This window comes from Gadus chalcogrammus, chromosome 23 (genome assembly GCF_026213295.1).
Source record: "Gadus chalcogrammus isolate NIFS_2021 chromosome 23, NIFS_Gcha_1.0, whole genome shotgun sequence".
Classification (NCBI taxonomy): Eukaryota; Metazoa; Chordata; class Actinopteri; order Gadiformes; family Gadidae; genus Gadus; species Gadus chalcogrammus.
This window is the reverse complement of record NC_079434.1, coordinates 4,422,765-4,438,464: the sequence shown is the minus strand read 5'-3', so window position 1 is coordinate 4,438,464 and position 15,700 is coordinate 4,422,765. Positions and strand designations below refer to the sequence as shown.

Sequence of the window (15,700 nt, the reverse complement as noted above, 5' to 3'; positions counted from 1 at the left end):
GGGTCATTTCTAAGTGACCCCAAACTTTTGAACGGTAGTGTAGATACAAATAAATATATGTATATCATCATGGTGCTATACATGGCAATACACAAAATACATGGATGCCATAATTTCACCTTTCTTATGTTACATCTCTGGATTGGTGTTACAAAACTTCATGTTGTATGTGTGCGTGTGCATGCGTTTGTGTTGATTAGGGCGATGGCATCGTGAGCAATACAGACATTCATCTATGGTCTGTATGGTGTACATGTACTCGTGCAGAGAGAGTTAATAGAGAAGGAGAAAGAGAGAGAGGAGAGAGAACGTGGGGTTTGATGGATTTGATTGATAAATAATAGATCGTCGTGATGGATTTAACCAAAGACCACAGATTTAAAACAAATGCACAGAGACGAAAGAAAAGTAACCGAGAAAAAGAGGTTTATGTGTGCGTGTAAGTGTGCACATGCATGTGTTTGTTTGCACATGCATGCATGTGTCTGCACCCGTGTGTGTGTGTGTGTGTGTGTATGTGTAAAGGGGGTTACATGATCAAATACAGCAGGGGACTGCCCAGCCTTCTAAACCCGTTCCACCAGCTGCTGTCTATAATTATGCTGTCGTCATTTCTATATTTACCCTCATAACCACACCTTTACACGGTAGAGCAACCCCGGAGCCCCTAGGGTGCGTTTGTTTTCCATCTCTTCTTCACTTCCGATGGTGGAGCAATTCTATAGTTTATTCTAACTTTCATGCAGATGTCTGCCCTAGATAAAAACTTAAACAAATGTTTTTGATACCGAAATAACTTGTGTGCAAGCTTCAATATCTACCAAGTATTTATTTTGCATACATTTTCTTTCTCTGAAGCCACTGCTGTGGGAGCTCCCCAGGTGTTGGGGGGCTAACCAAACCAACAGCGAGGGGACCACAAAGCGCACATAAGGTTACGTATCGTCAGGAATAGTCTAGTCTATTCCTGCTACATGGCCGGGAAGAATAACATACTGCAATAGCACTTAGTTCTGATTGATGTTCATGTTTTTCGGACAACTTCAAGAAGTAGCAAGAATTATTCTTTTTTTTACCGGAATATGTTTCAGAGATATACTGATTATCTTTTGATGAGGGGCTGACTTTTTCTTCTGTTTCTCTTTATTATTGAATAATATTATCATTATTATATTATTATTAGTATTATTAAAGTTTGTATGAAGGCTGATGAACCCTGCTTATTTAAGCAAATATAAATTGGCCTAAATATACACAATGTTCAAATAAATATGGAAACGTATGCTCATAATGAAATGCACCAAATGACACACTTTATTGGAACACATAATTTAATTCTAGCTCAACTACATCACTAATCTCTAACCAAAGACTTTACTGGCTCATGCAATACCCAAGATCTACAGTAAAAAGAGGAACAGGATTCCTTTGCAGCATCACACCACCAAGAACAACAACCCCATCTATCAGCAGGTTTACAAATCACCACCGGCGTATAGCAGCTTCTAAAGGATCCATTCAGAATTCAGATTTCTGTTAAAATAGTCAATAAATGTTTAGCTAATTAGCGAGTATTCTGGGGGGGGGGGGGGGGGAGTTCAACTAGGTGGTTACGTTCAAGCGGTAGGCCTACCAATAATCACTTTCCCAAACTAACTGTAGAATTGAGTGGTGTTAAATAACATTAGCTAGCATAGCATTTATCTACAAGCAGAACCTGCCACAATCTTAGTTGGTACATTTAGATGCTGAAATTTATACACATCAACTCCTTGCGGATACATCTCCCATGTTCAGGAACTACCACTGAACCATTTCTGTGGGTCTTTATAATTTTCCAACCTAACTAAAAGATGAGGGCTAGACATTAGTGCTAAGATGCTTTATGGGAATCCAATCCACATAGAAGCTAATCCGTTGACCACAGTATGACAACAACATAGATACTTCGTACCGCCATTAGAAATGATATCAAAAATAAACTAAAAGAACAGTCATTTAAATAATCAGCTTGTCAAAAAACACATTGGAATCCCATTTCCGGAATGGCATTATTTAAAATTGCGTAAATTAGAATAAAAACAACCTATACATGTCATTTTGTACCTTAATAGTCGTAGTAAAAACAGCATTTTGGTTTTCAGGAGTGTCTTGTACAAAAAAACTGAAACAAACTAAAGAAAAACATTTTCCTGGAATTTTCCACCCTTGGAAAATATCTGTTTTCCTAGCAACCAACGTCTGAAGCAGTAACTCCGTGACCTTGGGCATGATGGGGAACATTTCGTATTATCAGCAGCAGCACTTCATAATTGCAGTCAGGGTCCTCTTCAGGTAAACTATGGCTTTAATACAATGGCAACCAACCCTTTGTAACTGGAATTGGAGAGTTTTACTATTTCCAGAGTGGTGTACATAGATATGCATATAGAAACAAACGATTACTAGCCAGCTCATTCATACCAAGAGAGCCACACGGGTTTTTCAATTGAGGTTGGAATGCATCATCGACCAAATTGTTTGGATAGAAAAAGTACAGATGGGGTTGGAAAATACCAACACGATTTAGTTTGTTAACATGACAACGGAAGAACAGTAGGCATCTCTCGGAGTAAGTGGTCGTACTTCATCTCCTCGGGTGACTCCAATTTAGGGAGCAAAGAATACTCATATTCACGAGGCTGTTCACGAATACCTCGGTATTCTTCAGGGAGGAATGGCGGGGCTAGCGCTGGTTTGGATCCAAAATGTCCTCTGGCGCAAACAGGAGCACAGAGCCGTCCCGACAACAAGACCGGGACAACACAGACAGGAGGTGGAGGCCGGGATGGAACAGGAAATGAGAAAACCGACCATATTGAGAGATTGTTTTGAAAGACCAACTTTGTGTTCTTATCAGCTGCTGAGGTCACTGCGTCGCACACAGGATGGAGGAGAACACGGCTTTAAGAGACAAAACGCTTCCCTTTTTAGTCCACTTGAAAAAGTACCTTCATAAAAGTGAGAACGGCCATCTGAAAACATCCAGTTGAAGAAAAAAAAGAAATATAAAAAAGACAAGAAAATAAAAAAAATAAGGCCCCTTCAAAACTTGAGAAAAAGCCACAGGTTTGTCTTAAGAAAAAAGCTAAATGAAAACAAACCAAAGAGGCACAAAATGGGTAAGATAATAAAAATGCAATTCTGTCCATGTGGTACGAAAGATTTGTTTATAATAAGTCAGAAAAGAGGAAGGTTTAGAAAAGAGAGGCTACATCATCCTAGAGGAGGTCCCTGAGGGGAAGTGGCCCAGGTGCTGCTTCTGTCTCCGGCCACGCTTGGTTTTGTTGCACCTCCTAGAGGAAACCACAGGAATTACAGTTATTAGTTATTAGGCTATATAGGCCTTCTTCGTCTGTCCCACAGGACTCAAACTCTTAAATCTGTGATGGTAATTGTTTTATTTTACATACTTTTCTTACTTTGGAATACTGTTAAACTTTGGCATTATATTTCACTTGTTTTCTCGATCTCAGTATCCACTGTGTTATATCAATGAATCATCATTATAACAACAGATATCAAGATAAACACTAGCATAAGTATTATCTAAAAGCTCAACACCTAATGCTACGACTATGCTAACATTATAGCTAAATACTACCTACACGAGTATTTGTGCTGGCAATGACTGAAATAGCAGCGGTTACCTGGTGAAGCACATGACAACGGCTACGATGACCGCTATCTGGACGGCTCCGATGATGGCGGCGATGAGGACGTAATGCAGCTTCTGTCCACTGGGGACCACGTAGAGGATGTTGAAATCGGTGAGCTGGTCGCACTGGGAGCCTCCGTAACCTGGATCACAGCTGCAGAAACAGTGTCCATAGTGAGAGACGTATATATACGCAGGGTTAAAATACGTTAGGATAGGGAGGTTTGTTTATTTGTTGGTTTGTTGGAGGAGCCTGAAAGTTTAGCGAGTTAACAACCGAAACGCAACCGGTATGATTGATTATTATCGGTTGGCAATAGGGTCTTATCATAAATGACTATCAATAATTTCCCCTCATTCTTCACCTTGGATTAATTAAGTACACATAATGTTATCGTAAGATTCGATTTAAGGTATCAATCATTTTGTCTGTAATCATGGAGTTAGTTAATGAGGAGGTAGCGGTTAGGGAACGTGGGTGCTCACACACACACACACACACACACACACACACACACACACACACACACACACACACACACACACACACACACACACACACACACACACACACACACACACACACACACACACACACACACACACACCCAGAAGCGCTAGAGAGGGGCCGTTACCTGCAGGTGGGGAGGTTCTGTGTCATCTCGCAGCGGCCGTGCTCACAGAACTGGTTGTAATCGTCAGGACAGGGCAGGGGGGGTTCGCCGTTGCCTTCCCGGTCTAGGACCCCGTGGTTCTGCACAGCTATGGCAGAAAGACAAAGCATAATCATAATAACCCTTATTTATTGAAATGAAACCCATCCATGCATGTCCCATAGTAAATAATAGTTTCATTATAATTGAGGTTCCCGCCCTATCTAACCTGCATCTACGTGTGAGGGTTTTAAACTAGTTCTGTTGTTATTCAAGCAAACAGTCAAACCATCAGTATAAGTATAAAAATACAAATTATAATTTCACAATTTAGTAGTCTTCTAGGTAATGATATACCTGGTCAATATGTGGTCATGTGTGGTTATCTACAGAATAGGTTTATTTTAACTACGGCCTCTAACATCCACGAGGATCCTCTTCTGAGAGCTTCTTACCGAATACGTCTGGCTTGATCTTAACGCCGTCATCTTTCCTTCCTTTGTCTGAAAGCATAAGAGTGGAGCGGTCATACACCAGACTCTGGAAACAAACCTTTTATCAATTCATCTGTAGACCTCGCACATAACAATCCATTATGATTTTATGTATTTTTTTTTGTTGCAATGTAAAATCCTAAATAAACGTAAAAATACTGTAACCTAGGCTTATCAAAACGTTGTTTTACCCCATCTTGCACGAGTAATGCTGTGGTAGTCTCACGACAATGTCTTCCTATAATGATATATAAGTCCTATTGCGATGTGACACCACGATATCCAGCCCTACAACATATTTATCTTCTTTTTTATAAAGATTTTTTATCAGAAGTAGTAGATTTATAAATAGTACTAAGAGCTATTATAGTATAAAAGTGCAGAAGCACTATCACACTTGGCTATCAACGAAACGATATCCCTCAATATAATTGTACTTGTGTATCTCTTACTCTATATAAAGAGAGAAGAACATTAAGCTGTAAATCACCTCAGAATGCCAGTTTCTTGCGTCGCTGTTAAATAAGATGTATGCGTGTACCAGTTTGCCTTTGTGTGTATATGTCGGGAGCACTTTTCAGGCCAACGGTTGAATTGAAAGAGCTAATGTGTTGTGAGATCTTACGTCAAAACAAGCCCACACCATCCACCAACCAATCACATGGCAAGTACACACGACCAAACGCACACTGATACACACACACACACACACACACATACATAGAGTGCGCTGGCATAAATCAGTGAGGCGTGGGGATATGGAGGAGGGGAGACAAAGGGGCGATGAAGAGGAAATGAGAGACGAAGATGGGCTATGGAGGTCATTGTGATCATGAATGGGCCAAAGCACCTTCAGTGTGTGAGTGTGTGCGTTTCAGTTCTGTATGTGTAGTGTAGCGTGTGTTAGGGTGTTTGTATACATTTTTCTGAGAGTGTGTGTGCATGTATGTGTTGTGTGGAGGTTGTGTGTGTGTGGGGGGGGGGATGGTATGAGTGTGTGTGTGTGTGTGTGTGTGTGTGTGTGTGTGTGTGTGTCTGTGTGGATATCAGGTCATCATTTAATATACATGAGGTCACGTCTCCCTCTCATGGCCCCATTTCTGCCCCTCATCTCTCATGTTTTCCTGCTCTTCTGCTTTTCTCTCTTCCTATTCCTCATCTCCTTATTTGTCAAACACTTCAATCTAGCCGTCCATTTCCTCCTGTGTGTGTGTGTGTGTGTGTGTGTGTGTGTGTGTGTGTGTGTGTGTGTGTGTGTGTGTGTGTGTGTGTGTGTGTGTGTGTGTGTGACGTGTGTGTGTGTGTGTGTGGGTGTTTCATCATGTCTGTGTGCTTGAGAGAAATCAGAGCATTACCCAGGGGGTAACCAAGGCAACTTAACATCAAAAAATGATAAAGTCAAATGTTCTATTGAGACTTCTAAAATATGGAGACAAAATTGTGTTATCTCAAATGAAAGGGCCGTGCTATGTTTGTCTTCTTAACCCATGTATTAAATAATGAAACACTGTGCGTGACAAGAATGAGGTCTATCTTGGCAAACAGCAGGAGACCCAGATCAGTTCTGGGCATGACCTGAAATCATAAATACTTCATCTGGGATCGTGTGGTTATGCCTAGTAGTAGACACAGGCAGCTACCACCAGCCTTCAAACGGTGAAAATATGGTTGCATCCAGAGATGCAGGGTTGTTCAATAGCTAGACACTGTTTAGCAAAAACACCTTGATATTAATAACACAAAGAGGAGGATTTGCATTAACTATTCTCCACAACAAAAGGGCGTGAGTCATTAGACATCAACCGCATATTGATGTCCTTAATAAAGATGGATGATCCAGCTCATCTCTCATCCTTTTACACGCAGAGCCACAGTCATTTTTCATAACCTAATAACAAGCCAGCGGCACGAATAACAAGTCCCATTAAATAGAGTGTAATTAACTGGCTGGGCGCCCGGGAGGAGCCAGAACACGGCTGGGCTCTGAGTGGACCTGGAGCTGTCTGCCTCTGGATCTCATCTCAGACGTTTGAAGGATGGCCAATAGAAGAGAGGGGGTGGGAGACAGAGAGGAGAGCGAGAGGGAGGGGGGGGGCGAGAGGGGAAGGAGAGACACAGATCTAGAGAGGGAGACAGTATAAGCGGAATAAGGAAGAGATAGAGATAAAGACAGGGAGAGAGATAGAATGAGAGAGGGTGGGAGAGAGAGAGAGAGGGAGAGAGAGAGAGAGAGAGAGAGAGAGAGAGAGAGAGAGAGAGAGAGAGAGAGAGAGAGAGAGAGAGAGAGAGAGAGAGAGAGAGAGAGAGAGAGAGAGAGAGAGAGAGAGAGAGAGAGAGAGAGAGAGACGCGAACAAAAGAGCGCTGGAGACATGTAGCGTGTGACGGAGGGACAGAGAGACGGTGAGCGTACCCTGGCAGCGGCCCACGTGTTTGATGTCTATCTTGAGCTGCTTCAGGCAGGACGCCTCTTTGACGTGGCAGGGCGTGTCGTAGGTGACGCCGTCCTTACCGCACATAGGGTTCTCGTTGTGGCCATTGCACACGATGTTGCACATGCACCTGAAAAAGAAACACACGCCGCACCAGTACCGATGAGCATCATGAGGAATCATCGGTATAATTCAGCACATTCATGTTCCCCTGTTTGTTTTTTTATGTTTATGTTTATTTCGTTTGTTACAAATGAAAATGCCACAGTTTCACTTTCAGCTGCATGCGCAGAATGGGAATGTGTGTGAGTTGCACTCACAGCATGTCTTCAGAGTCCTCGTCGCACTCTGCTCCAAACTTGCAGTTCCCACACTTGGACACCTTTTTCCCTCTGCCTGAGCCTTCATCGTCTGCCGAGACAAACAGACTCCTCTTCATCAACACTGTGTACTACTATTCACATTCTGTATCGATCACCTTCTTCTCAGACAAATCGTTTCTCACACATATTATCTGTACTTAATCATTGACTATTATATTGGTTACCCAGTCATTAAGCAGACCCTTTCATCAAAAGGGACTCACAGTGATTCAGTGAATGCATTAAGGGAAAGGTCGCGGTTAGAAATCTCACTCGAAGATTGTCTGTGTACAGTGGGGATCGAACCCAGAGCTTTTCTGCTGGGAACACCGCAGCCACTGATCCTAGTGTCTTCCTGTCCGCCCGGACCTGTCCTTCACACCTTGGACCATACTGTGTGTTTAATAAGAGCCGACCGTGTCTCAGACTGACGGCTCCTTGGCGCACCACACTGGAGGGTGTGATCATAATGTATGGACATTAGCTTTTGGCAGCCGGTCCCCCACTCAGAGAGAGTCCTTTCAAGCAGGCAGTTTGTCAGGGAATGGGTTGAGTGGGGCGAATACATAACCAATACATTTAAAGTGGTGGCACAACACAGTGTCAATCGCTACCATTTCCACATGACATTGTTTGTATGCCGACGCCGTGGGGAGAAAACTGTCGTTCCTTTTTACCAGGATGGCTTGGTGTGTTTTAAAAGAGAGGACAGGACAATATTCTCACCTCCATCTCCAGACCCTGATCCACCATCTGTGAGAGAGAGAGAGAGAGAGAGAGAGAGAGAGAGAGAGAGAGAGAGAGAGAGAGAGAGAGAGAGAGAGAGAGAGAGAGAGAGAGAGAGAGAGAGAGAGAGAGAGAGAGAGTGAGTGAGTGAGTGAGTGAGTGAGTGAGTGAGTGAGAGAGAGAGAGAGAGAGAGAGAGAGAGAGAGAGAGAGAGAGAGAGAGAGAGAGAGAGAGAGAGAGAGAGAGAGTGAGAGAAAAAAGCAAAGAGAGAGAGAGAGAGTACAAAGAGAGCAAGAGAGGACCAAAAATAGGTTTGTCATTAATGTGTGCCTTGCACTTTTTGATGTCTAATTCTCTCTGTTTGAGTGTGTAGGTGCCTGTGTGGGAGAGTATGCATGTGCGTGTGTGAGTGTGTTTGCATGTATGTGTGCATGTGAGTTGTGTAGTTGTATGTGTTTGAGGGTGTGTGTGTGTGTGTATGTGTGTGAGGGTGTACATGTTTAAGTATATGTTTGTGTCTGTGTGCATAAGTGTATGTGAGTGTGTCTGTATGTGAGGGTGTGTGTATGTGAGAATAAGTCTACATCTTAATGTGTGTGTGTCTGTGTGGATAAGTGTATGTGTATGTATGATTGTTTTTGTGTGAGTGTGTGTATAAGTGTATGTGTGTGTGTGTGTATAAGGGTATGGGTGTGTGTGTGTGTGTGTGTGTGTGTATGTGTGTGTGTGTGTGTGTGTGTGTGTGTGTGTGTGTGTGTGTGTGTGTGTGTGTGTCTGTATAAGGGTGTGTGTGTGTGTGTGTGTGTGTGTATGTGTGTGTGTGTGTGTGTGTGTCTGTATAAGGGTGTGTGTGTGTGTGTGTGTGTATGTGTGTGTGTGTGTGTGTGTGTGTGTGTGTGTGTGTGTGTGTGTGTGTGTGTGTGTGTGTGTGTAAGGGTATGGGTGTGTGTGTGTGTGTGTATGTGTGTGTGTGTGTGTGTGTGTGTGTGTGTCTGTATATGGGTGTGTGTGTGTGTGTGTGTGTGTCTGTATAAGGGTGTGTGTGTGTGTGTATGTGTGTGTGTGTGTGTGTGTGTGTGTAAGGGTATGGGTGTGTGTGTGTGTTACCAGTATAACAGGTCCCTTCTGCCATGATGGTGACGGCTCTCTGCTTCCTGCAGGCGGCTCTCCGGAGGAAACACTCGTTCTGGTATGTGTCTCCGTTAGAGCCACACACTGGGATGTACTTCTTATGACACTACACACACACACACCAACAAACGCACACAAATTAATACACACACACACACAAAAAACAAGCACACAAACACACACACAAAGATGGACGCATACCCGCACACACATGAATGATCACACGCACACACACACACACGCAAATCAATGCACACACACATACAAGCACAAAAACACACACACAATGATGGACACACACACACAGACACACAACCATACATACAAACAAACAAAATGCATAAAAAATGTAAAGAATTGTAATGGTTGATTTACTTTACATTTCTTACTCATGCATGTTTTATTAGTCATGTGTGTGTGTGTGTGTGTGTGTGTGTGTGGACTCACGTTGAACTGACACACACACTTGATGTCTGCTCCGTTCTCGCGGCAGGTCCCTCCAAAGCGGCAGGTCCCAGTGTCACACACACGCAGGTCACTCTTCTTCTCCGACAGGTCTGCAGAACGAACACGCACACACACACACACACAGACAGACACACACACGTCATATAAGAACATTTCATAGAGTGGAAACACACACGCACTGTAACCAATGCATTACATAAACATTCAGCTTGTTATAAATACATCATAGAAGACACACTCTTAATGTGTAGAAAAACACAGTCCAAAACATCACACATACCTTCTCCCCACTCACACTGCAAAATAAACAAACACACTAAAACCACTAAACATAATGTCATATCAAACAGATAACATGCATTTCCATGAGGAAATGGATGAATGTTTAAGCAAACCAAGCCTCAGGTAACAATGCTTGGAGCCGAGGGACTGAGCTGCTACCTGGAAACCCAGCTGGTCACAGCTGATTGGCCACAACAGCCCATGGGTACCCAATTAAAGCTGGTAATTACAGGGTCATGACCTCTGTGTCCCGTCTAATCAGGAAATACCTTTATGTGGCCTATCGGACTACAACCCCTCCCCCCCTTTCTATTATGGGCATAATTGTTGTACAGTAGAAAATATAGTTCACTCAAAACACAACCATACTAATAATAATAATAATAATAATGCAGAACTAATGATAATAGGATTTCATTCAAACTGCAATAACAGAATAATATTATTAACTTAAAAAGTGTTTGTAGACCCCATTCACATTGTCGTAACCATCCTGTATTTATTGTGATTGCGTGTATTGTGTTTAAACCAACGTGTGAAGTAAAAGGAAAAATTCCACATTTTTTAATTACTATTATTATCACGCCGTTTACACTGTATAGCCTGTTTGGCTAACCCTCCAACAACAAGCAATTACACAAGTTCCTTTTGAATATAATCAAGCACTAAACCCTCTGAATCGCAAGTAGTTATGAAGAACGGTTTTATGCACGCTCGCAGCCGCAAAATGTGTAATTGTAAGTGCGAGACAAAAATCAAGCCAGTCATGCAGGAATAAATGCTTATTCAGCCAGCGCACACTCCCTGAAGACACGGGATCATCACCTCCGTCAGACTGCTCAACGCACTGAGAGGGATTGTGTTCTCCATCTAGGAAGACTTTGAAACTGAAGCTATGGCCGCCTCTAATCTGTACATTGTGTGTTCGTGTATTGTCGTTGAGTGTTAATGTTTCCAACCGCTTTTTCACAGAGAAATCCAGACCACACTTAAAAAAACATTTTTGAATACATTTGAAGAAAAATTTCTGCATTCAAATGAATGTTGCTCTGATAATGATCAACTGTCTGATACCGTATGGTTCCTAACCAACCTAGCTCCTGTGGCCTTTTCCATCTTGCGTGCTATTGGTTACATGGGCGGCCAATTATAGCTTGTTTGCCAAGTCAGACAGGTCAGTGGAGAATAGACGTTTTGGTGTACGCTAAACCTGAGATTCCAACTGGGAGATGTGTTTGTGTGCGTGTTCATGTCTGACTGTGTCAGTGTGAGTGTGTGTAACTGTATACTATGATGCGTGGGTGAATTCGCGAGGGTGAGGGATTGGTTTCAATACTGCACCATGTAGTAGAATTTCATCTCTCTGAATGCTGATGAAAAGCGACCCATAGATTAGATTTGTTCAGTGAGTAATGTGGTTCAGGTCTGAACGCCGACTGAAATGTACAGGGTTCATTTGTATGAGATAAGAAGACACTTTATTAAGTCTAGGAGGGGAAGTTAGCATGCTACAGCTAAAACAAAAAAATCTAAAATAGTGTTGTTAATGTTTTATATTATAATAAATAAATCAATGATCCAAACGTTGGCTCATGTAAAAAATATATGAACATCTGGTGGATGATTCACAACACAGCTTGTGTCTACAAAATAAATCCACTGTATTTCATTGTGGTGTTTACTCAACAATCACTAAATTGACATTCCCTGACACTAAATACGCCACTTTAATCTGCGACGGCACCATTAAGCATTTTGTTAACACTTTAAGGCATTGGCCGTGATGCTCCCTGGAACTAGTTGCTAAGCGATAAGTGAGCAATTCAGAATTGACTAGTGTTAGAATGATATGTGTTGCCGGGTAACCAGCGGGAGCGGCACTGCAGGAGGAGGTCAGAGGACTGTGTCGAGTTCCCCGTGAACAGAGGAGTGTTGTGCTGCCCCCCACTCTCCCACCATCAAGTCAGGCATGGGTAAATCCTGCTGGCTCCCGCTCTCTCTGACAGTGGATCTCTCTCTCTCTCTCTCTCTCTCTCTCTCTCTCTCTCTCTCTCTCTCTCACTCCTCTCTCTCTCTCTCTCTCTCTCTCTCTCTCTCTCTCTCTCCTCTCTCCTCTCTCTCTCTCTCTCTCAGTTGCCCCCTCTCCATCTCTGTGTCTGTGTGTGTATCACTCACTCTCTTTCCACATTGCCATCACCGTCTCTCTCTCTCTCTCTTTCCCTGTTGCCTGCTCTCCATCTCTCCATCCCCCCTCTCTCTCCCCCTCTCCCTCTCTCTCCATCTCTCTCTCTCTCCCCCTCTCCCTCTCTCTCCTTTTCTCTCCCTCTCTCCTTCTCTGTCTCTCCCTCCATCTCCATCTCGCTCTCATGCCTTCTCTCTCCATCTCTCTGTGTCTGTCTCTCTCTCTCTCTGTAACTCACCATCCCCTTCTCTCTCTCTCTCTGTCTTGCCCCATTGGCTTCTCTCAGTCTCCCTCTCTCTCTCTCTTTCCCTCCCTAATGCTGCCATCTCTCTGTCTGGCTCTCAATTCAATTCAATTCATCTCAATTCAAAGGCCATAATTGGCATGGGAAACATACATTTACGTAGCCAAAGCACGGTACATTTTTAAACAACACGCAACAAGTCTCTGTATCTTTCTCTCTCGCTCTTTCTTGCGGCCACAGAGTCACTTCTCTTCTATGTCCTATTCCCATACGTCCATATGACCTGTCTCAATCCGCTGAAATACACAAACCTCTTTGTAGAGATTGAACCTTTGAATGATACCGCTGAAGTGTAATCGTTGGTCGTATCGTAGCTCTAGGAATAACGTAAGAAGGCTTGGCTCTTTAGCTGTGGCCAAGTGGAGACGACTTCATACAACAGGGCTCTGAGACTAATCCCTTAGCAACCTTCTGCTTGGGAGATTATAAGACTGACGTTTTATTAGGACCCACCGGGAGGAGTGGTTTGTCTGGTTTTCCGTGAACAACACACTGGAGCTGAGGCAAAGATGGGCGACGGGTGTTCTCAAACGATCAACCTATTTATGTGAAATGTTAATGAAAGTGTTTTATAATAATCTGTTTTCTCTTTTTTTTTTTTTTACTCTTTTGTAGTTAAGTCAATTGTAGTTAATACACCTTAGGATGGTAGTAAAGTGGAATACATACTGTCATAATCCCTGCCTGAAAATCCGGGAGTCACAGCAAAAGCACAGGCCAAGTAGAATAGAAAAGTGAGGGGAATAAGGAATATAAAGAAATATAATAAAATAAAACTACATAGACCATGGGTACTAGGATGCAGTAGGAAGCTAGACGTAAAAGTTTTGGGGAGCGAGAGATGGAAGTGGGGGCACTGATACAGGAAATGGGGCACAGGAAACCTATAATGGATGCAGGTTTAATTGCTGCTCTTGTGTGAAGTGCCAATGAGCCAGACATGAAACTCTAAACATCTGGATGGTCCCAGAAAAAAGCTTGGTAGGCCCACCTCTAGATGTGGATTGATGTGATTTTGAGGTCGAAGCATTTTATGTGTTTGGTGTCACACTGATAAAAATAGAGCAGCTCCAGATGTCGAAGGAGGCCCAATGTATATCATGTTTTTGGGGTTGTGTGTGTGTGTGTTATGTGAGTATGTCTGGTTTGTGTCTGTGTGTGTTTAGTGCAGAGTAGTGTAGAGAAGTGTGTAAGTGCTGTTTGGGGTGTTGCATGTGTGTTATGTGTGTGTGTGTGTGTGTGTGTGTGTGTGTGTGTGTGTGTGTGTGTGTGTGTGTGTGTGTGTGTGTGTGTGTGTGTGTGTGTGTGTGTGTGTGTGTGTGTGTGTGTGTGTGTGTGTGTGTGTGTGTGTCAGTAGCCAGCACACGTAAGTCAGGGTACTTAGTAGCAGATCAGAGGCAGTTTTGGCGTGTCCTCACAGAGTCGATTTTAGGTCTAATTGTAGGTTTGAGTGTGGTTAAAGGAATGTATGTGCCGGTGGGTCCTTAGAAGTAGCCATTCACCGTCAGTACCATAGCATTACACACACAAAAACACTTAACCTAAGCTATTGCATAGCATAGCCTGAATGTTTGACTCACACACATTAAGTAGGGTTTCACAAGATTCTTAAACATAAAAATACATTCTCTGTTGGCTTTTTCCTCGTTCAAAACAGGTTTAACTCACCTAAACAATCCTTGTCTTTCCCCGGTACACACTCTCCGCTGGTGCGGGCGAAAGAGCTCTGAGCCCGGGGGACACACGCCACCAGCAGCACGCAGAGTAGAGGGGAGAGGAACCGGGCCGACACCGGGGACGGCGAGCGACCCGAGCCGCTGACGAGACGAGATCCTCCCGAGGGCATGGTAGAACAGGTAGCGAGGCTGCGGAGATGGAAATAGATAGTGGGACCCCTTTTCGGATCTTATTTCCCAAATCCACCGAACAGGGCAGTCACCGCAGAATCCAATCCGATTGAGATTGACTACCAAAAACTGCCTGCGGTGCTGGACTTTGTCCCCTCACTCAGATAGTATTTCCCCTCCCAATGGTCTGTGAATATGGTTGCATGTTTGCCGTGATGTGCAGAAAGCGGAACAAGCCAAACATCACAGGACAAAAGCAGGGCCTGGTAGAGAGGCACGTATTGATCGCCCCCCGCCCTCCGTCTGACCGTGGGTAGGCTACACGGTGTTGGGACTATCCGCCTTAAACCTTACCTTTAAACGTGTTTTATCTCATTATTATCGCCGGACCAGATACAGCGGCGCGTCTCTCCCTCCCGTCTCCCGTTCAGACAGGGCAACCGAGCATCCTCGTGGACGAACCGAGAATCATATGGTAGAAATTCGCTTCGACAATGTCAGAGGGGATGAGATTTTTTTTGTGAATCACCATCAACAAAGAACCTCGACGGCGGTGGTGATGTAGATCACGTGACGTTCAGGAGAGACCACCCCCACCCATATCCTCCTGGTGTGTGTGTGTGTGTGTGTGTGTGTGTGTGTGTGTGTGTGTGTGTGTGTGTGTGTGTGTGTGTGTGTGTGTGTGTGTGTGTGTGTGTGTGTGTGTGTGTGTGTGTGTGTGTGTGTGTGTGTGTGTGTGTGTGTGTGTGTGTGTGTGTGTGTGTGCGTGCGTGTGTGGGGGTTTAGGATGTAGTCGTCCAGGACTCGATTTTTTAACCATATCCTGGTGGGGAGAGACCCCCCCTACCTCTATCCTATGGGGGGGCTGGAAGAGAGACACGGAAAGGTCATTGGAAGATACACAGTAATAGGCAATAATAACAAGGTTCAAATAGTTTATAGGTGGACGTATACAAAGTGGACGTATACAAATATATATATCCTATATTAAGGTGTAACTGTTCATATTGCGATTGGTCAGAAGATTGGTCAATGAACATTTTGAAGCAAAAATGTGTAAAAAAAAAAAAAAGTAATTACTAGAATAATCAAAATGTGCTTTAATTGCTGGCTGTTGAAGGTTA

The 15,700-nt window shown here is 43.5% G+C and overlaps 1 protein-coding gene across 2 annotated transcripts; it reads right to left on the bottom strand.

Annotated features, from left to right (window-relative positions):
- Positions 1-1,089: 1,089 nt before the first annotated feature.
- On the bottom strand, positions 1,090-15,119 carry LOC130377351 (tomoregulin-1-like). Of its 2 annotated transcripts, XM_056584438.1 has the most exons (11): positions 14,931-15,119; positions 14,398-14,594; positions 9,941-10,050; positions 9,470-9,599; positions 8,363-8,389; positions 7,595-7,685; positions 7,256-7,404; positions 4,806-4,853; positions 4,333-4,459; positions 3,690-3,851; positions 1,090-3,335 (listed from the first exon to the last, which is right to left on the bottom strand). In XM_056584438.1, the coding sequence occupies exons 2-11, from the start codon at positions 14,573-14,575 to the stop codon at positions 3,251-3,253; spliced, it is 1,107 nt and encodes a 368-aa protein (XP_056440413.1). In that variant the 5' UTR covers positions 14,576-14,594; positions 14,931-15,119; the 3' UTR covers positions 1,090-3,250. The 2 variants fall into 2 exon arrangements, with proteins under 2 accessions (XP_056440413.1, XP_056440415.1); XM_056584440.1 differs by lacking the exon at positions 14,931-15,119 and having other exon boundaries at positions 14,398-14,890.
- Between the last annotated feature and the right edge of the window lie 581 nt (positions 15,120-15,700).

What these genes read in the sequence shown, in the direction of transcription:
- LOC130377351 (XM_056584438.1), bottom strand. Translation starts at nt 14,575, where the DNA reads ATGCCCTCGGGAGGATCTCGTCTCGTCAGCGGCTCGGGTCGCTCGCCG. An exon ending in GATCAAGCCAGACGTATTCG is followed by an intron (nt 4,460 to 4,805) that starts GTAAGAAGCTCT and finishes TTTCTGCCATAG; the next exon opens with CTGTGCAGAACCACGGGGTC. An exon ending in CAGAACCTCCCCACCTGCAG is followed by an intron (nt 3,852 to 4,332) that starts GTAACGGCCCCT and finishes CTGTTTCTGCAG; the next exon opens with CTGTGATCCAGGTTACGGAG.